Genomic DNA, 21,898 nt, shown 5'->3' with positions numbered 1-21,898 from the left:
GCTCATTTACACAATAGATGAGAACTAGTCATTCATTTCACACAAAACAGAGAATTCATGTCCGAAGTCAAGTTGCTTGGATGTTTGAGATTCACAGTTGCCTCTCTGGATGGGGTCAGGAAGGCCAAAGCATAGCTGAAGCTTAGCTTGGCAAGGGATGCAAAGAGTAATAAGAAGGGTATGTCATCCAGAAAATGAAGGTGAAAGAAAGTCTGCCTCCCTGATGAAGATGACTGGCAAACTGGTAACAAAGGATGAGGAGAAAGCTGAGGTACTCAACATTTTTGTTTCAGTCTTCACTAGCAACCTCTCTTCCCAAATCTCTCGAGTGGATGGAGTTAGGTAGGGAATGGGGAAGCTAAGTTCCTCCTAATGAGATGCATCCCAGAGTCCTGAGGGAATAGGCTGATGTAGTGGCCAATCTACTCTCAATTATATTTGAAAAGTCATTACAGTCAGGTGGAAACCCCCGTGACAGGGAAAAGAGAAATATTTCACTCATTTTTAAAAAAGGGTATAAAGGAGGGCCCTGGAAACTACCAACCTGTCAGCCTCACCTCTGTGCATGGGAAGGTCTTGGAACAGAGCCTCCTAGAAGCTACGCTGAAGCACATGGAGGTGATTCCAGACTGCCAGCAGGGCTTCACCCAGGGCAAGACTTACCTGACCAACCTAGTGGCCTTCTGTGATGGATAAGGGAAAAGCTACAGGTGTCATCTATCTGGATTTCTGTAAGGCCTTTAACAAGGTGCCCAGTAACATCCCTCTCTTTAAATTGGAGATACAGATTTGATGGATGGACTGCTTGAGGGATGAGGAATCGGATGGTCACATCCAGAGGGTAGTGGGTCAATGGCTCAATGTTCAGATGGAGATCAGTGACAAATGCTTTTCCTCAGGGTTCTGTACTGGGACCAGCACTGTTTAATATTGACATCAAAGACACAGACAGTGGAATTGAGTGCACCTTCAAGTGTGCAGATGACACCAAGCTGAGTGATGCAGTTCACACACCTGAGGGATGGGAAGCCATCCACAGGGACCTGGACAAGCTTGAGAAGTATGCCCATGTGAACTTCATGAGGTTCAACAAGGCCAAGTGCAAGGTCCTGTACCTGTGTCAGTATCGATACAGACTGGGGGATAAAGGGAGTGAGAGTAGCTGAGAAGAATTTGAGGGTACTGGTAGATGAAAGCTGGACATGAACCATCAACGTGCACTCACAACAGAGAAAGTCAACTGCTGCATCAGAGGAAGTATAACCAGCAAGTCAAGGGAGGTGATTCTGCCCCTCTACTCCACTAATGACACCCCATCTAGAGTATGGCATCTAGCTCTGAAGTCCTCAGCACAGGAAAACCATGGTCTTGTTGGAATGAGTCTAGAGGAAGGCCACAAAAACGACCAGAGCAATGAAGTACCTCTTCAATGAGAAAAGGCTGAGAGAGTTCAGATTGTTCAGCCTGAAGAAGAGAGGGCTCCAGAGACACACTATTGCAGCCTTTCAGTACTTAAAGGGGGCCTTTAAGAAAGATGGGGACAGAGCTTTTACTAAGGTCTGTTGCAATTTAAACTAAAAGAGAGCAGATTTAGACTACATGTAATGAGGGTGGTGAAACACTGGAACAGGCTGCACAAAGAGGTGGTAAATGCCCAATCCCTGGGAACAGTCCAGGTCAGGTGGGAAAAGGCTCTGATCAACCTGATCTAGTTGAAAATGTCCCTGCTTATCACAGGTGTGACTGGACTAGATGACCTTTAAATGTTCCTTCTCACACAAGCTATTCTATAATTCTATGGATATTAATTCTTTATTGTCTAGTTACCAATAATGGTTGACTTGCTGCAGAATCTACTGTTTCAGTGAACAATCTACCAAACAATCATTTAAACAACCTCAAAGAATTTTAATAAACCTGATAAGTTAACACAGTAAACAGCCTTCTTTGGAGGGGGACAGATCAAGATGAACAAGAAGAGAAAAAAGAACAATATAAAAGCATGGTGGCAATATAATTTATGTTTGAATATCAGCTTTTTACATGGAAGAAATAGCTAGAAGGCTGGACACTGTTAGGTATACTTCATCTCCAGAATTCTGAAAATAAGCTTAAGCCCATTCTTTAGAATTTCTTGAGAAAAGCTAATTGTAGAAAAGAGTGAAGGAGATGTTTGTCTTTTTGTATGCCTAGTCATTACCTGGGACGTTTTAGCAGTGATGGCAGCAGATAACACACAAGGCTTTTGTATCCCAAGTTTAGCTAACAAATTATTAGGACTCTTTTCTACTAACTATAACTACTACTAGCTATATTGAGAAGAAACAGTAAACATATTTTTGGGAAAGCTTTGGTAAAACCCTAGAATGGTCATGCAATCCCAACACAGGAATACACAAAGGGTAAAGTGTTAATTAAATGCTCTAAGTATGCTCAAATTCAGAGCTCCTGTACGTGCATTCTAAATATTTTTTGATTATCCAAAGCCTAACATCACGCATCACTAAGCTCTTTACCAACACAACTAAAAGACGTGCACTAACAAATAATGATAGCAGTCTGCTCAGAACTATACATCAAGCAAATCCCCAAGACCAAAACCACTATAAAAACCATCCGGAGGAAGAAAATTACTCAGTTATAAAAAATTCATTTACATAGCTAGCAATTAATGAATTGTTATTCATGATAGCTTTGGAAGCAAAGAGAAGGGAAATAAACATGAAGATGTGATTGTGAAGTGTAGCAGAGTATGTAAGGCAGAAAAAATTAACAGCACAGTCTCTCATTCAGTAGGTATCACATCAACGTGCCTTGAAATAATGACCAGACAGATGTTGGTTTTTTGCAAACTTGTATCACCTCAAGTATAAAAGAACAACATCCAAAAACCAAGATCTTGGATTAAACCATAGAGCAAGTATAAAAATACGTAAAAGACAAGTAACAATGAGTTTTAGAGTAGCTTTACATTAAGGCATCCACTTGACAAAATATTTAAATTTGAACAAAACCACATCTTACCAAAAGATAAACGTAGCAACCATCAAAACTAAGACTATCACAATGTCATGCAAAAGCAGCAAAGAATTCTAATGCTAGGATCCTAAGGCTCAAGTCTTCATTTCTTTCCTTCTCTTTTTGGTTGTAATCCTTTGAGTCCTAAATAATGCTACATGCACAGAAAACCATTGATTTGTACTTAAGATAAGCACTACCTCTCTTATCAGCCATTGTGAAAAGTGCACAGAACAGGACAATCATAGTAGCATAACTCTCTCTCACTAAAAGTTAGAGTAGTGGTGAACAGCTTTAAAATTTCAAAATCTCAGATTACAAACAAAAAAGTATTTATAATTGTTTTTTAAAAATAAATAGTACCTAAATTGCCAGTCATAAACGTTACTATATTCAGCTGAGTATATATCTTAATACTTTCCTGAATCCCTTTCAGAATGCCTACCATTAAGTGCTGCCACATATAGCAGCAACTTAAAAAAACAATCCTTTGACAGTCCTGCTTTAGATTTTCCTAAACTGTGTCCCAGGTACCACAGACAAAATGCTGGAATTTACAACACTTTTAATATAAGATCACACTTTCAAGTGTGATTTATACTCTCCAAACTAAGGACAACAAACACATATGCTATATTTCCAACAGCTTTCCTATTCTTACAAAAGGGATATTATGCCTCTGGGAACGAAAAAGGTGCAGTGTGCTCAAGAGTTTTACACGCAAAAAAACCCATTCTACTCTCAGTCATGCCCAGGTGAATGGTCTCTATCTGTCCTTGCTTTAGTAAGACAAATACAGAGCACGGTTCCTGAGCTCATATAAGATATCTATTTCATTTCTTAATATATCACTGAGCCTAGTAGCATGGAAAAAGTGTACAAATTAACAAAAACACCCTTACCTAGGACCTCTGGGGCCTTCAAAACGTGCTGATCTAGGAGGATCTGGAAGCAATCCTCCTGACCTCACTGGTTTATCCTGCATGGTAGGTGCATGTGTGGAAGACACTGCAGAAGTAGCTTTCAGTTCCCCACATCCTTGCTCAGATGAAGCAGTTTGTTTATTAAGATGGTCTGAAGAGCCAAAGGATGAACTTACTTGAGAATGATAAGGTGAATACCCAGCTGAACTACCTATTTTTGATGCATAGGTACCAGGGGTGGGAAGTAGAGCTGGCCTTGGTGTCTCAGTAGATTGGCTGCTTTGAGAACTGGATCCTGAAGGGACAGAGGAATTAGATAGCTGAGAAACAGAAGAGAGAGGCGGAGGGACCAGCGGTGGTGTTGAAGGTAACGTTGGAGGCAGGATAGGAATGCCACCTTGAGTGGCCTGAGAATACGGAACAAACGGAGGTGGCAGCGAAACATTTGCAGGATACTGATTCTTCAGGTTTTGGAGCGAGCTCACTTTCTCCTGCAAATGGGACTGAGTGACCTTCATCTGTTCATCCCATGCTTTCCACTGCTTCTCATACTCTTGAAGCTGGTCTTTGTGAGGGTAGGTTTGAAGCTGATGCCGCCACTGTTGGTTCATTGATCGCTCCCAATCTTTATGAAGCTGCTGGAACTGTTTTTGCTGTGCCTCATAATGTTGCAGCTGCATATCCACAGACATTGTCTGCAACAAGACAAGAATAGCTTCAAAATACCATCTCAGTTATTTTCAGAGCCATGAATTTCAGTATCACTTGCAATATCAAAATTTCTGACTCGGGCAGAAACTTAAGGAAGATCTACACTGAAACAAAAGCAACCAGCTGCAATATCTAACATTATTGTGACAATTTACAAATTTTATGACTAAAGTAGATTACTATATAGAAATAACAAATATAAAATTGTATATAAAGATATATAAATTACATAAATGTAAATATTTATAAAATAAATATAAATTACTATTACTATATTACTATTACTATTACTTTTACTATATAAAAGGCTTTTATTTTTTTAAACAGGATGGATGAAGAAAGCTACAGTCAAATTGCTCCGATGTGCATTATTACTGGATGCTAACAATGGCTAAACCCCAAATCAGTCTTCATGCTTTCAATACATACAATATGTGTGTATTCATCAAGATTACAGGTTTTGCTATTAACCTCCCCAGAGTTGTTTTTCAATCAATTTTTTTTCTCCAAGACTTTGCCAGATACTCTTATTAGCACAATGAGGCTTCTTTGAGGAAGGCACTGTCTTTCATTATGTATTGATACAGGTCCCAACATCATGGCTTGATCTCATCTGGTATTTCTAGTGTGCACACTTCATAGACTATTTTTAAACAAGCAGACAGCCCAAGCTACAAATAAATTCTTACTGCACAAACTCCAACAACCCACAAAAAGCTGATTCAACTCCCAAATACAGTAATCAACTTCTACTTAAAAGATTAAAAGCTGCAACACTGATACAATTATACAGACTTGTTATTAAGACTTTGTATTTTATTTCACTGAGTGAAAAATAATGCAAGACAGTGATTTTTAAAATTACTTTGTGTATTTTTATTTTGGTATATGCTTACTTTATCATACATATTTATTTTTGTGCTACGCAAAGTTGTAAAAAAATCTAAAAAACAACCCCCAAAAGAAACAGCTACCAAATTGCTTCATGCAATCATTTGTTTATCTGACTTTTCTTTTGAACTGTTTCTCCAGCAGTCAAACAGTGAAAGCTGAGAAAATTCAATATTATGTTCAGCTTTGCTCCTGTATCACCCAGGTATGTCTGAAAACCTTACAAGTCTAAAAGCCTTGTATTTCTCATCCTGCTAAAGCTTCACCAGCACCCAGCATTCTTTTTTCATTGTGAAGTTGAGTGATAGTCGGGAAAGGGGATATAGACTTCTGCTCAAGCACAGAAAGTAGCCAAACAAATAAGCCAACCAGGACAAATTATCCAACTACTTATTTTTCAGCAGAACATGACTGCTAGGTCACCCAGGAAGTATATCACACTCCATCTCCTTAGCATTTCACCTGTAAATGCGGAGGCTGTTGCATGATCTGTTGATACTGCTGCACTATCTGCTGCAGCTGGGCATGCTTCTGCATTATTCTCTGATACTGAAATCCAACTCGGTGATGGGGATGCTGCTGCCACTGAGCTGCTGCCTCTTGCAATTGCTGTAATCTCAAATCTTCCTCAGGGTCATCAGGAGGTTCAATATTGAGCTAGGGAAAAAGGCAAATACTATAAATAAAGGAAAGCTCCTTCTGCCAGGAGGACACGCTTGGTCACTACACAGTTTACAAGAACTTTCTCACTGTTTGTTATTCTGTCATTCTATTTCAATGTTGTGGCCCCCATGGCTTCTGGGAAGCTGATTTTTATTTAATTTATTCTTAATGTCAATAGTCTGATCTAAAGGTCAGGCTGATCGCTATTAGGGTATTCATACATAAAGAAACTACCTACATGGAAGAGGTTAATGCAGATTCATTATCTGTTGTGCACAGCAAATATAATGAAACAACAGTCCATTTTCATGAGGTAAACTAACTATAAGTGCCTTATTTTTGCCACTTGGTAAGAACCCACACACTGTAAATTAAAGTGAAGCACATGCTGTAGGGTAATCTACTACCCTGCAGTAATCTGTTCAAACATCAATCATGACCTCCAACCATTATGCAGTAACTGTTATTAAGTATGCTGACAAAAACATTCTGTGCAAAGTTCTTGGCTTTCAGACAAACTATAACACACAGAGAGGAGAACTGACAAACCGCCAGAAAGGAATTAAGAAACAGCATCTTAAAGGTAGCATTCCTCACCTACTAACTAGCTGATTTTGCACTTACGTATCACAAAGTGCTTTTCACAGACAAAGATGATAAAGTTAAGGAAGCTGTGAGTGAGACTTACTTGATGCATATGTGCCTTACTATATAAGTCTATTTACAAGGAGTGTACTTACATTTTTTTAATTGGTGCAGCAAATGTTTTCAGAGATCATTCAGTTAAAGATCATTCAGTTCCAAGCCCTCTGTATGGGCAGGGACACCTCCCAGTAGACCAGGTTGCTCAAAGCTCCATCCAACCTGGCCTTGAACACTTCCAGGGATGAGCCATTCACAACCTCTGTGGGCAACCTATGCCAGTGTCTCACCACCCTTGTAGTCAAGAATTTCTTCCTAATATCTAAACTAAACATATCCTCTTTCAGCTTGAAATCATTCCCTCATCCTATCGCTACAAGCCCTTATAAAAGTTCCTCCCCAGCTTTCCTGTAGGTCCCCTTCAGGCACTGGAAGGTGCTCTAAAGTCTCCTTGGAGTCTTCTCTTCTCCAGGCTGAGCAACTCCAACTCTCTCAGCCTGTCTTCACAGAAGAGGTGCATCAGCCCTCTGATCATCTTCATGGCACTTGTTTGGACTCACTCCAAGAGCTCCATGTCCTTCCTGTGTTGCAGGCTCAAGAACTGGACACAGTACTTCAAGTAGGATCTCACGAGAGCAGAGTAGATTTTAAGAGTGCTTTACCACATTTAGTTATCGTTACACAACATACATGAGAATCTGCTGGTATTATTTTTCTGTTTCTTTGTCCCATCTACTGCAACAAATGAAAAGGTATTACTTTACAAAGCCTACCTGAGTTTCAGTGGATGTAAGAGAAGACTCTTCTTTGGAAGCTGGAGGCAGGGTCTCATTAAGTGAAGGAGGTTCAGATTGCTGAGCTGAAGCATTCATTTTCCCTTCTTCAGACTTTGCTCTCTGATCAGATCCTTCCTTAACTACTGGACCTTTCATTTGCTGCTGTCCTTGAGCATGGGCTTTTGCCCTTTGCTGCAGGCTAAGCAGGTGCTGCTGGTACCAGTATTGCTGCTGTTCCTACAATAGACAGAAATTTTCTAAGACACCTTTCACAGGAAAATAAATTCCTGATAGTCATTAGACTCTCTTCAAGTTTTCACATCTGTTTTGAAGGAACACTCAGTTCATCATCAACAGTATGGCAATCGATGTCAGAAGATCAAACCAAAATTCTGAAACCACTATGTTAGGCATAGTACCTGCAGCAGAATTTATTTCCTACCTCAAAGAGCTTACAACTGAAGAGAATAATGAAAAGCATTATGATCGATAATAAGCCACTAGACATGTGATAAGTACCATACTGACTATTTGCAGTGCTTATTGCTCCTAACAACTATAGATACTTACTATGAGACTAAAACGTAAAATGAAGAGAAAATGGAGGGCAAGTATGTGTAAAAGAGCAGTAAAAAGAAAAAGGAGGAAATGTACAAAAAAAGGTGAAGAGGAAAGGAAAAAGAATAATCAGAATCAGCATACAGAGAGGAATATTTACCATTTGAATTCTCATTAATTCTGATTCATTCAACAGTTGAAGAGGGAAACAGATATGGTGCCACCCACAAAACTATTCACTTATGAAGTGATTGAGCTTTCAGTTTTAAATAATTCATGCTAGAATAAAGGTTCTCCTGACAGATGACAGTAGCTTCAAAGCACTGTAAGCTGTCACCAACACAAGGAACAAAAGACTAAAGATAAGTATCTCAACACTTATATAGTAATGTATCTTAAAGAAACCAGAACAGGAACAGGCAGTTCTGTATCTCTTCAACATCAGAAATAACAAGGCTAAAATCAGACTAGAAGGACACAGATTTAAAACATGTGGGAGGCAGCTCTTCACCTGACATGACTGTGCCACAATAGTCCCTGCCAGAGACCACTGCAAAGACTAAAATATTGTGGATTCAAGACACAGCTCCATAAGCTCACAGTAGAAAATGCTACAAATTTTAAAAATAAAGACACAAATAGTCACTAAGGGAGCTCCTATATTTTAGGGACGTATAGCTGTACACTTCGTTTCTAAATTAGTCTCTTAGTCAAAGACAATGATACAACAGTGTACTTTTGGTGTGTCCAAATGCAATGATTCTTGTGCTCTGGTGTCAACTCTGCCTCTGAGAATCTGTGACTGCTCTGCATAGGAGTATTAATGAAACACTATAGGTATATTAACAGGACTTGACAAAAGATGCAATTATCTGATTGTAGAGAAACATACGAATCCAGCAATTTAATCAAGCTGTACAGCCATGAAAGAAACTATGCTAAACTCACAATATTGTCAAGGCAAAGAGAGGTACCTTATTTTTCAACAGGAAAGGGAGATAATAAAACACCAACTCATAACAAATTGCATAATATTTTCTATGTAAAGAGAAACACATCGATCTAGTTGGCTGCAGCTACTGTTACTGTGGGAAGAGAACAGAAAGAATTGTTTTCAATTACCAGTTTAAACAAAGGCTTAATAGGATTTTTTAAACAACAAATTAGAGTATTTCTTTACTTGGCCTTTAAGATCATTAGCAAGAAAGCATCACTATGATTCGCCTTCCCTGTTCCTAATGTGTAAGGACTTGCTGCTCCAAATCTTGCCTCATTTTACAACCTACGATAGCCAAAATTGTATCCATCTGTTACAAATATTTTATAACCAGCGAAGTACCACATTCCTTTTGAATTAATACTGAAATCTGCATGAGACTCAATGAACTACCCAAGACAGAAGTTGCTTGTATAAACACTTGTAAAACAGATAATATAAACTTCAGCAGTATTCTGCTTCTTTGTGTGTACCACACTCATGAAATATTTGCAACTCTTCTGCAAAAGAGAAAGTGCTTGAGGTGAGAACAACTAAATAACATTACTGAAATTTCAGGCTATGTAAGAGAGCAGAATTACAGTTTACTGTTTGATTTTAAGTTCAGTAATTTAAGAAGTCAGCAAGCAGCCTCAATACCAAATTAGCATCACTTTGTACACCTGATTTTGCGGTTTTGGTTTTATTACATTTAATGACAAATTTAATTGGTTAAATTTAATGAGTTGCATTGTTGGTCACTGTAAACTAGTGCTGCCTGAAACCTTTGTAAAACTGAATCCATGAACTGAAAGTACCAATTTGCTAGGCAGTGATTAGTTATATGGTACAAATTTTAAAATTATACATTTTCCAGTCTATCAGGTATTGGTATGAAACTTTAATGGATATAATTTAGGAAGGCATCTCAATGATTGACAAAGTTAAAGTGTCAGTGACTTCAATATGTGCAACGAGATTTTTGCTAACTTATTTTCAAAACAGACCAGTTTGCCAAAAGTAGGTGTCTTTTAAGCTTAAACATAGCCAGTTTAAAGCATGCACTTCATCTTTGTTCTTGCAGCTGGACGTTGACAAACTTAATCTAAACCCATGCAAAAGCCCCAGTGAATCTGACTGGTCTGTATGCCTAGGTGAGGACCCTAACACTTGTATCTTTGTGCACCCCTAACCTTAACTGTCCCTAACTTAATGCATATGCACAGTCACATCAAGTTCACTGCAACTGCTCACATTTAGGAAGTAAAGTGTGTGAATGTTTTGCAGACATTTTGGTCACGAAGTACACAAAAAAAGCATACAGCATTAACATTAAGAATATTTTTTGTCTCAAAAGTATTTCAGAACATTTCCCTCCAATGCCCTCTACAATTTTATACTAGAAGATCAATCGCACATAGCACAAAACATGTAAGTTGAAGTAAATAGCAACAATGTACTATGACCGAAGTATTTTTTCATCTTTTACTATGTGTGGTAAGTTTAGAACAGACACAGTTCTACACCAAGCAGACAACTGAAATAGAACTCTATGAGAAAACTAGATGAAGAAATCACTGAAGCAGCACTCAACCTGCCATGTGCAAGAAGCAAACCAACAGTTACTCCTCACAACATGACAGAAGAAGTCAACAGAGGTTCATCGCAGGTGGCCTACATGCTGTATTTTGGAAAACAATTCTTCAGAGCCCAACAAGCCCCCTTCCTAAATGAAATTCAGCCAGGAGTTGGACTTTTCCCTGAAAAACTCATCTGCTCTTGGAAAATGACTGTTACATACCAAGAGCCACCACCATATAAAGAAGCATTTACAGACCCGGACTTCCAAGATTTGCATCCAGACCCTTTAAGTACTATGCAAAATACAGCGTGTTTATTTACTGGGAGACCTCTGCAACATCTGGTACCTGCCAGCGGTTAATCGCCACCCCTACCTTTGGCGACTGCCGGAGCCGCAGGGGCGAGCGCGGAGGCGGCACTGCCTTACCTGGGGAGTCATGGTGGAGGGGTCCGGCTGCTCGGTGCCACCGGTCTCCTTGGCAGCAGCCTGCGCGGCCTCCGGCTGGGCAGCGGCGGGCAGGGGCAAGGAGGGCTGGGGGAAATGAGCCTGCGATGGCTTGGACGGGGGAGGGATGGAGGGGGCCAGGCTGGGCTGAGCTGGCTGGGAAGGGGAGGCCTGGGAGGGGAGCAGGTAGGGCTGGGGATGCGGCAGGTAGCCCTGGGCAGGGGGCGGCAGGTACGGCTGGGAGGCGGAGGTCGGCGGGGGCTCCAGGTAGGAGGGCGGGGGCTCGGAGAAGGAGGGGGGAGGCTGCGCCCGGGACAGGTAGGGTTGGAGCGGCGGGGACTGGGCCGGGGGCGGCTGGGTGGGGGGCAGGTACGGCTCCGCCTGGGGAGGCGGCAGGTAGGCCTGGGCGGGGGGCAGGTAGGCCTGGGCGGCGGGCTGCGGGGACTGCGGCGGCGAGGACAGCTCCATGTCCATGGGCACGGGCGAGGAGGGCACCGGCTCGCCCCAATCGCCATGGCCGCCCGGAGGCTCCTGGCCGTCGCGCTCCCGGGAGGAGGCAGGGGGCTTGCGGGTCGGCGGCGGCTCGCGGTGGGCGAACTGCTTCTGGTAGCTGCGGACGGGCGGCGGCACGGGCGGCGGCGGCTGCTGCCAGTCGGTGAAGGAGCCGGGCAGCGGCGGCGGCGGCAGCCCCGGCGGGGGCGGCCCCGGCGGAGGCGGCGGCCCCAGCAGCACGGACTGCAGCTGCTTCTGGTGCATCTGCTGAAGCTGCTGCAGCTGCGCCAGATGCTGCTCCTGCAGGCTCAGGAACCCTGAGGTCCCGGAGGGCGGCGGCGGCGGGGCGGCGGGAGGCGCGGGGCCCGGCGGCGGGTAGCTGGGCATCGGCATCGGCGGGACGGCCGGAGGCGGCACGCTGGGGGGAGGGATGGGCAGCGGCGGCGGCGGGATGGAGGTGGGCGGCGGCGGGTAGTGCCCCGCCGCCCCGTACAAGCCCCAGGCCGGGTACATGGCGGGGCCGCGGCGGAACCGGAGCGCGGCGCTTCCACAGGCCGCGGCGGCGGCGTGTGCGGCCCAGCGCGCCTGCGCGGGGAGGTGCGTCGCCCCGAGGGGCAGTAGAGCGCCAGCGGGGCGCCAGAGCGTCGAACGGCGCTCGGCCTTGGCGCCGCTTAGCGGGCAGCCGCCATCACTGCTGGAAAAGGGCCGCTCCCCGGCATCTGAGCGCAGGGAGGGGCGGGGACGGGGACAGACGGACAGGGACAGACGGACAGTGCCGGGGAGCCGAAGCGGTCCCGGAGGGGGAGGCGGAGGGCTTGGTGCTCCATTTTGTTTAGGGGGCGACGAGCAAGCGGGTGGTGCCGGGTTCTGCTGCGGGCCCGCAAGCACCCCTGCAGGGCTGGCTCGGCCCCGGCGGCCCCCCGAAGGTTCGGGTGCTACCGGGGTGGCGACGCCGGTGACCTCGGTTACCCCGGTGCGGCGGCCATGTTCCCCCCTCTGCCCTCCGCTCCAGTCAGGAGCTGTGCCACTGTCACCGCCCGCAGCAGCCCCGTCCCGCGGCAGTGTCACCGAGCCGCTTCAGCCCCCCGGGGCTACTGCGAGCGCGGTGCCGGTGACCCGAGGAGCGATGGCAGAGCCACCGAGCTGTGACAACTGGAGGGTGATAGGAGTGTGCGCACAAACCCAGCTGAGCCAGGGCTGGGGCAGGGGCCCTGCAGCCTCCTGAGTGGCAGCCGTGACCTCTGCCTGGGGACAGGGGCCGGGCCCGGTGATCCATCGCCTGGAAGTGATGTGAACAATTCTGTTTCGGGTTCAGTGAACACGCTGGTGACAAACTTTAGAAGCAAAACCAGGGAGTAGAGTGGCAGATGGGTGAACTTACCTCATCTGTTACAAAAGCATCTGCACCGAGAAGCAGATTTTTTTCCTTGTGCTTCTCTCTCACCACACTGAAGGAAGAGTTAAAAACACAAACGCATTCCGTAGCCAGTTAGCAAAGATTTATCCAAGGTGCTGAACTCCCATTGCAGAGAAAAGACATCAGGGCTCGTGCTTATGAATTGTGGTGGCTGGGCATTGGAACTGTGTGGTGCCTGCTCTTCTCCCCAAATAGAGCAAACCTGCATACTTATCCTGATGTTCAATCAGTTGGACTTTTTTATTTGCTGTTAAACCTCAGGGAATCCATAGAAGTGATAAGCCATGAATCCACAAGAAAAGCTTCAAGCAGACTGTGAACCCTGTTTACAAGGCACAGATCTTTAAGAAAGCTACCTTAATTTAATACACACAGAACTATCTTTTCTAAACTTTAATATACTTTCTTTTCATCAAAAGGTGATTACTGCTCCTTTCTGTCTATGGTGACACTCTGTAAGATCCTATTACTATGAATATGACTTCCAGATAACATCTGCACTTCTAGCCCCCTACCTCCTTTGCATCATACACATAATTAACATATTTCCGAAGTCTTTGAGCCAGTTTACTTTGAAAGTCTGTCCTTTCAAACTAGGGAATTCCTATTGCAAACATCCTTTCATTTATCCTCCCAGTCGATTCACTCAAAGCAAGTTCTCCTGAGATCAGTTTACTCATGTACTTCCTCCCAGCAAGTCTCTCCTAGCATTCTTGCTGTCTGTTGCTGCTACTCAACACTGTGAAGACATCTGTTCTCTTATGAAGAAGGATATGTGCTTAGCCATTTTCAGTAGCATTTGTTTTCCAGGCTATGTAACAGAGGCCAAAGTGCAACTTCCAAATAACTTCCAAATAACTTGACAGATGCCTTTGTCAATACTCAAATTTGGGCAGCAGCAGAGTTGTCTCCTGCCAGCCAAGGCACATTGGCTTTACCCAAGGATACCTTATCCTAAAGCAACCAAGCCCACATTATGCTCTCTTACTCTTTTACAGACTGTAACATTAATGTATGTCACCCTGCTGGGTTTAGTTCCTTTTTCAAATAGTTTGTGCTTTTCCTGCTTCTAATTGCTATTTGACCACATTCCAGTTACCACTCAATTTACAACTGTCACGTCTTGGATCAGCAGCTTACATATTTTCCCATTGTCTGGAGATAACATGCAACAATCCTGGGCCTTCTGGTGGCCCCCAGAATGAGGAAGGAATTTTGTCCCTTTCTTTACATAACTTCAGACTTTCTTTTTGTGGTTTTTGATTGTTTTATCTGTCTTCTGAGGATATGGAAACTGGCTACAGCAAGAGACAGGATGTTAGGGGAGAGGCTGGATTCCCTGGAGTTACTGAGAAACATTGCAGGCATCTGTTTGATATCTAACTCATGTGCAGGTTTAAACCTACTGCCAGAGTCAGGTCAAGAAGGAATTTCTCGTCTGGCTTGGACTGGTGGAGTTCTGCATTCATAGGAACATGAAAGCATTCTCACTTACTGAACTCTTTCCTGTTAAACAGATAATCTTTCCTCCTCTGACATACTGTAAGTTGGATCTGAGGTTGGGATGTCATGGTATGCATGGAGTAAATGCCTCTCTGTGAACTAAAGGTCTGGTGCACACGTCCCTAGGGACTGCAGGAGAAGAACTCAGTAACTCAGGTGGTCCTTTCCTACCTTGTGTTTCTCTTCTGACCAGGCCCTTTGAGCTAATAAATTTTTCTGTCTTTCCAGTTATACTCAATTTATGAAAATTTCCTGATGGGTTCAATCACTGCCAATATTTTATTACTGCACTTCATCCTCCAATACTCTTAACAGTTCTTTAGGAATTGCCTTAGGCCTATTACTAAAACAACCAAGGCAGATTACATGGAATATTAATTTAAGGAGCAAAAGACTTTGGTAAATGGGCACATTTGTTTTGATTCCTACCCACTGTTGATGCTAGACACTAACATTTTCATTAAGTCCCTCCAATAGGCATTCTGCTGGCAGGCAAACATTCACAAATTCATCATGTTGCTGTGTCTTTGACCTCTTCTCCAGCACCAGAAAGGCTTCTATCAAATATTACTATGAGCACCCATTCATTTCTTCCCCAGTCCCCTTCAGTTTAAGTTAATTCAAGTGCAGTTACAGGAACAATTCTCGTTGACTCTGCACTTGAACTTTTTCAAAACTAGAATTATTCTGAAGAACAAGTTACACAGATCTAATCCTACAACTACTTCTCTGTCCTCATTTGACTAAACATAGTCTTCAAGTGTTGATGACAATACTTTTAGCTTAAAGAAACATGACTTGGATTGACAGAAGAAAACTAAGGATATTATTTTTGAAATGCATAATTATATATCAAGTGTAAAATCTCAGAGTTGTTTGCTACCCTATTCCTGGCTGGGAGAAGATTAACTTTAATTAAGATAGCTCGGAAAGGGTTGTATTTGCAAGGTGTCAGTATGCTGCTATTTCAGGGATGAGTTTAGTAGATGAGATACTCTGCACCAAGCAGAGATAGTGCAAGGGGTAAGACTGATGTGTTCCCAAAGTTTCCTGCAGACTCTGTAGAGGCACAATGCTAGCAAGAAAGTTATCAGCATGTCAAGGCATCTCCCAAGGACAGGAAATGATTAGCAGAGGAGAGGTATTATCTCTGCTGTATATCTCATATACATATGAGAGCTCAGCCAATTTCTGCAGCCTGGACCACTGTAAGGCACCACAGGATAAACGCTCTTCTAAAGTTTGGAAATGTTCTTAATTATACCAAGAATATAAATTTTCATTCCTCCCCTTTACTATACCCTAGCTCCAGCATTTTGGCCAGGAAGCACACTACAGCATGTTGGCACCTGGTGACCCTCATATTCTCTGTAGTCTCTCAGTCTTAAAACAGTTCACATCGCTGCGAAGCAGAGATCAGAAGAGCAAATTATACTGCTAAAATGAAAGCATAATGGAGAAGATACAAGAATGCTAAATTACAGCATTGAAACATTTTTTCCATGGCACTTCTCCATTTGGCTTAACCATCTCTTTCCCCTCACTCCTCTGATCACTTCCTTCCTTGCAGCAAATGCTGCTGCTCTCCGTGACAGACTCACAAAGATCCACAGCCATAACTCCAATTCCTTCCACCTACTCTGCTCCCAGGTTAAATCAAGACCTTCCACAGTCTGACACCTTCTTATCCAAGCCTCATATCTTCTTCCTCTTCCATGACACCTAAAGGAAGGGGGTGAGGCTTTGAGGTGCACAGATGCCAAGCAAACAAGAGGGAGAGGTCCATCCTGACTCAGCTCTTCCCTTCCATCACTCTGCATACAAGCCAAAGGACCATGCTGCCAGCTAACCCAGTACAAACATAGGAATCTCAACAGGATACCAAGCCAAATCCATTCATTGTACAGTTGACTAGAAGCCCACCAGTTCTGAATTAAAAATCTTCCAAATCACTGGCCCAGGAAAAGGATGCCAACTCCTGCAGATTTGAAGGCTCTTCTCCAGAATGCAGGTTCTGTGGGACAGCTGTGGAGGAGTTTCCCAGAGGAATATTTGTCCTGCTGCAGGTACAGCAATAAGAAACTTGTAAAATTTCAGTGGTTTCATTCTCAGCCAGAGTTGCATCACCAATATTTAATTCAGAAAGCTGAAATAACTTTTTCCAATGATCTCAAGGAGTTAAGACTATTCTAGTCACTGCACCCCTCTCTTTCCCATATGCTTTTCCCAGCTGTGGTAATCAGGCCAAGTCAGAGTAAAGATGAATAAAAGCAGACTCCTGGAAGTAGCTTTTTCTTAGAAGATCAAGACTACGAAGTCAGCCCAATGTCACCCACAGTCCTACAAACAGACACCCACCAAAAATGAAAGCAGGGGTGTTGGAACCAGAAGGATCCTTATCCTGGCTCAGAGTCCTGGCATCGATGGCTGGACAGGTTAGAACCGAGGAGCTCCATAATCATCAGGCATCCTCTCAATATTGTATCTGAGAAAGAAAGAGGGAAAACCCATGAAGATGACCTGCTACACATTGCTCCCCTCCCCATGCAGCAACAGGCTTACAGGCAAACTGAACAGCAAGAAGCTTTGGTGCATTTCTATCTGCCACTTGGATCCCCAGGAAGAAATACATTACTTTTGAAAGTGAAAAGCCTTCATAAGGTTGCTGTTGTCCTTCACCTCAAATCCAGAAATTGGGTATCTCAAAACCTTAACATCTCCAGAGAAGGAAAAAACCAGTGGTTTTGTAAAATCTGACTGTAAGATTTAAAAGCAGACCACCATGGACAATAAAACTTTGGCCATTCAACTTACAGTTCATGGCCACAGAGAATAAGGGGCAAAGATTTTTTGAGAGAAAAAATGTTCTGAGACATATTCTATTTCTAGATCAATTAAGACTTTACATGTTTGTAACAATCAAACTCCTAATTTCTGACATACTGCCCTGTCAGTGTATTACTAGACTCACTGCCTCCACTGCTAGCAAAACTACCTCCTTTCTAGTATCTCTCCCATCCTGTCTGAAGACTGGTCCTTTTCTCTTCACATCTTGACTTCTCTCTTTCTTTACCACGATGAAGAAATATTAAAACATTGGATATGTGAAAGGTAAAGGTGAGTAAAGTTTTCTTTGCCTAGGCTTTACAAGTGCTTTGGAAGCAATAGGAAACTGTTTTAAGCAAATGTTTTTATAGTAGGATCTCTGGTATATAAAAAAAAAAATAAAGTGAGCCAGTACTTGCAGATACTGGAAAAATATATTACATTGAAACTTCTGCACTGGCATACTTCTGAGGTGGGTCTATTTTTATCTAAGAAGCAAATTCAGTCTCCTAGATGAGAGTACACAAAGCTACCAAATAGCCCATGAAAGAAACATGGGTCTTTTCCTTATTAACCTGTAGAATGCATTTGCCAGATACCCTTGCTGCTGCTGGTAAACAAGAGACCTATTGAAACACTGGCCTCAAGGAAATTAGTATTCTAGGTAAAAGCAAGTGAACATGTGGACAGCAATAAAAGTGGGTCTGCCACCAGTCTCTTCCCAGCAGCAGCTGTACTTCTCTTGTGCAAACACCAGGCCTTTTACTGGACACTGCACTATAAACCATCAGGAGAGAAGTACACAGTGACAGAGTCTGCAACAAACAAAGATTCTGCTAGGCAGTGTTCCTTCCTCTCAGAGGTCCCTTACCTGTGCCTGGAAATATACATTATAGGCACTCCTGGGATTTTTCGTATTCTCCTCTTGAGCTCTTTATCCACTGTGGCCACAATGTAACACTTGTGCTGTAAAAAAGGAAAAAAAAAGAAAAAAAAAGATTCAACACCAATGAACCCACATAAAGAAGATAAAGCTGAGTAAAAGCTTCTGTTTAGTTGGCTCATTTAATACAAGAGGCATACGAGTCCCTAGTGAGGCATTACTTGGATGGAACTGATAGAAACATCTAAAGTCTGCCCAGCCTTCCCAGATGACAGCTTTTACATCCCAAGTGTTCCTTGATGCTGTCCTACACAACAAAAATGCTCAAGGAAGATTTCAACTTCAAATAAAGTTGTCCTAGGACTGAAAATGTAAATGCTCACAATGTGTAGTGAGAATTAACAGTTACTTTGTGGAAAATTTTAACCATCAGTAACTTGGAGGGCTCAGGAATTTTTAGTATATTTTAGCACAGAATATTTCAGAAACAGAGATACCTGAGTGACTCTCTGTATCAAGCAGTCATCTGCATAGGTTCCTTTGTGCATACATGGCAAACGTTCAAACCGAGGGTCCTTGGCAATTCTGTGGGGACAGATAAGGCAGAACTCAGCCCAGAGTGTGCACTAACACAGAACAGAGGAATGGGGTTCCTCCTGTCTGTGACATGCAGCACACAAGGGCTGAAGGAATGGAGCAAATAGTACACAACCATCAACTGAAATGAGGTGCAAAAAAGTCATGCAATCTGTCTGGGTAATAATTTTAAGTTAAGGGTTCTTGTTCATTGGATTCAAGATCCCCACCATGTTAAGCTCTTGCCTAACAAAGTCATTTGAAACAAATGACCTGTGGGAAGAACTAGAACTTCTGGTCTCTGATCTTTTGTACCATGCATATAGAGCACTTCACCTCCCCTCTGAAGAGGAACATCAAAGCTGCCTAGGGGATGCACTCAGATACTCTACAATACAACAGGCCAAAATAAAAAGTAAAGATCAATATATGACTAGTACATCTGGAGAGCTACAACTCTTCAAGTACACAGAAGTGGACCTGTACAGATCACACAATAACCAGGGTCTAGGTTACCAGTAGGTGCTAGATATTCCTATAGGAATAACATGAGATTCTGTATGACTTTTAGAAATTTTAGCAATTTCTATAATGTAAAAAAAGCCACACTATTTTGAGAAACAGAAGGAAGTGTTATTTTGAAAGTCTTAGGGGGAAAGAGATTTACAGACCAATACTGTGCACTCCTACTTAGCATTTAATTTTTAAAAAAATAATCTAAAACTTGAGCCATTGTACTGAGCTCATAAAGCCAGAGAAACAAAACCAAGTTTGGGACTCTGCAACAACCTAACTACTGTCTAGTGTACGAGCACCTTCATGTAAAACTTTTCATTTCTTTATATTAAAATATTAAGTTTCAGAAACCCTGCACCTACCTTAATGCCACACGGTACTTCTGTCCTAACTTCTCAATTTCACCCATTACACAATCTGTGATACATGGAATACCTACATGCAAAAAAAGCCTATATTAAAACCAAACAGTATTTCTTTACAGATCCCTACAGTCTTGACCACATGCTCCAGAACAGTTAACTATTAGGGAACTCTACATATTACTTACATTTTTAAACTTACAAGTATGAAAACTGACAGAATGTAGAGCTGCCAAGTTTGACCATGCAATGTATTTTTAGATTTTTAAATTATTAACACTTTGCAATTGTCAACATTAGCATTTAAGACTGCTGTTTGAAACCAAAGACAGTTCCAACGTGACCACAGCCACTAACAGTGAGCTTGATATTATAGCACATATCCTTTTTTCAAGTTTTTTCTTAACATCAGCTGGTGGTACAAGGATGATAAAGCCCTTCACAAACATGCTGTGGCACTATACAGTCCAGAAGAAGCTGTGAGTGATGCAGACACTCACATTTGGCATAGAGACAGTCCATCATTGACTGCACGAGGTCCAGCTTGGCCTTGATGGAGAAGTTAATGAAGTTAGTGTCAACCAGGATGTGATAAGGGGGGCCCAGTTGGGTATTATACTGGAAGAACAAACAAGAGGGATGCTGGGGGCTGCCAGGAAGACAAAGAATTCAAATCAGTTAATTGTAATTAACAAAATATCCAATCCTACAACTTGCATAGAAGAAGGGTAATGAGTAGAAACAACACAAGGTGGTGTGGGAGAATGACCTGTCAGGCCACCCTCCCAAAGCCTTGCAAGCCCATCCCCTTGGCTTGGGGGGCAACATTTCCTATTTGGGCAGCTGTGCTCACTAACACTGAGAGAGGCCATCCAGCCCACCCTCCATCCCCCTGTCCTCAAGCAGTGGCAGCAGCACTTACACCTCCCGCTCCTTGATGGCACTCGGGTCCTCCTTCTTCTTCACGCGCGCCTTTGCCCGCTCCTTCTCATTACTGCAGGGAAACACAGGCACCCGGTAAAGGACTGGCTGGGGGAACCCTTGTGATTCCCCCCACTACACCCACTTAGCACTCCAGTAGGAATGGGAGCAGGGAGTGGCACCAATCCACATTTGCAAATCCTCATTAGCATTTTGCAAAGGGATTGCTGGAGATGAAGAAGATGGTGATAAGCAACTGCATATGGCCTAAGTCTTGCACATCATGATGATAAAGACTGAGGAGGAAAACAACTGGGGGACAGAAGGGACTGAAGTCCATTCTAACTGCCCAGTCATAAAGGAGACGGGTCTAAAAAACGAAGGGATGCATTGGGGGATTTTGGGAGTCTCATCAACATCAACCCTCTCCCTTTGGCTGGGTCAACTCTTGGATCCAGGACTGGTGATTTCCTCTCTTTCTCTCTCTTTTCCTACACCCCCCTTCCTCACACACCTTTCTATAACTGTTTCTGCTTTACATATATATATACATATACATACACAAATATATATACTCACATACATACGTTCATATTTGTGGGTGATTTCCCCTAGGAATTGCTCCAAAACAACCTTTAACTGTTAGACCAATAAATTTGCTATTTCAGTTGTAGAGAAACAGACCTTTTGTGACGTTTTTGCCTTAATCTGGTTAAGGGGTATTCGGATGGTTTAAGGGGGCCATCATTTGTTACCCCCAAGGGAAAACAGGCCTGAGGGAGGACTGGATCCATCCGCACCTAGGCTGCTCTCTGAGAAGGAGACTGGAAAGCAAGGGGGTCCAGTCCAAATATCCTTTGCTTGTCGTCAGGGTCGGGTCACAGGACATGACATAGACCTCATGGGGGAAGGCGGCCGAAAGGCCTGGGCCGGGTTCGCCTCCCGCCCCTCCCTAGCGGGACACGGACCCGAGCAGCCCCGCGCTGCCACAGCGGCGGCCACACTCACATGCGCTGGTCCCGGAGGCTGATCATGCGCTTCATGACCGCGTACTTCCGCGCCTTCTTCTGTTTCCCCTGCAAGGACACGGACATGCACCCATCATGAGCTGCAGAGACCTCAACCCGACCCGGCTCAACCCCCTGTCCCGCCTCACCATGCTGCCGCTGCTGCCGCTGCTGCCGCCCCCGCCGTCGCTTCCGGTGCCGGTACCTCCCC

The 21,898-nt window shown here is 43.4% G+C and overlaps 2 protein-coding genes across 2 annotated transcripts in view; both read right to left on the bottom strand.

The window, feature by feature from the left end:
- Nucleotides 1-12,198, bottom strand: part of YLPM1 (YLP motif containing 1) — a 39,147-nt gene extending 26,949 nt beyond the window's left edge. The window contains exons 1-4 of the mRNA XM_030451886.1: nucleotides 11,167-12,198; nucleotides 7,622-7,861; nucleotides 6,006-6,200; nucleotides 3,921-4,636 (exon numbers count right to left, since the gene is read on the bottom strand). Coding sequence (XP_030307746.1) covers nucleotides 3,921-4,636; nucleotides 6,006-6,200; nucleotides 7,622-7,861; nucleotides 11,167-12,189 — 2,174 coding nt within the window. The 5' untranslated portion in view covers nucleotides 12,190-12,198. The remainder of the gene's footprint in view (nucleotides 1-3,920; nucleotides 4,637-6,005; nucleotides 6,201-7,621; nucleotides 7,862-11,166) is intronic.
- A 965-nt stretch (nucleotides 12,199-13,163) lies between these two features.
- FCF1 (FCF1 rRNA-processing protein) lies at nucleotides 13,164-21,893 on the bottom strand. The gene is made up of 8 exons (XM_030451597.1): nucleotides 21,837-21,893; nucleotides 21,689-21,756; nucleotides 20,682-20,753; nucleotides 20,260-20,408; nucleotides 19,760-19,832; nucleotides 18,803-18,890; nucleotides 18,294-18,388; nucleotides 13,164-17,081 (listed from the first exon to the last, which is right to left on the bottom strand). The coding sequence occupies exons 1-8, from the start codon at nucleotides 21,837-21,839 to the stop codon at nucleotides 17,033-17,035; spliced, it is 597 nt and encodes a 198-aa protein (XP_030307457.1). The 5' UTR covers nucleotides 21,840-21,893; the 3' UTR covers nucleotides 13,164-17,032.
- Between the last annotated feature and the right edge of the window lie 5 nt (nucleotides 21,894-21,898).

The sequence above is a fragment of the Calypte anna genome, chromosome 5A (genome assembly GCF_003957555.1).
Source record: "Calypte anna isolate BGI_N300 chromosome 5A, bCalAnn1_v1.p, whole genome shotgun sequence".
Taxonomy (NCBI): Eukaryota; Metazoa; Chordata; class Aves; order Apodiformes; family Trochilidae; genus Calypte; species Calypte anna.
Note: the sequence above shows the minus strand (reverse complement) of the source record. Positions and strands in the feature narration are given on the sequence as shown.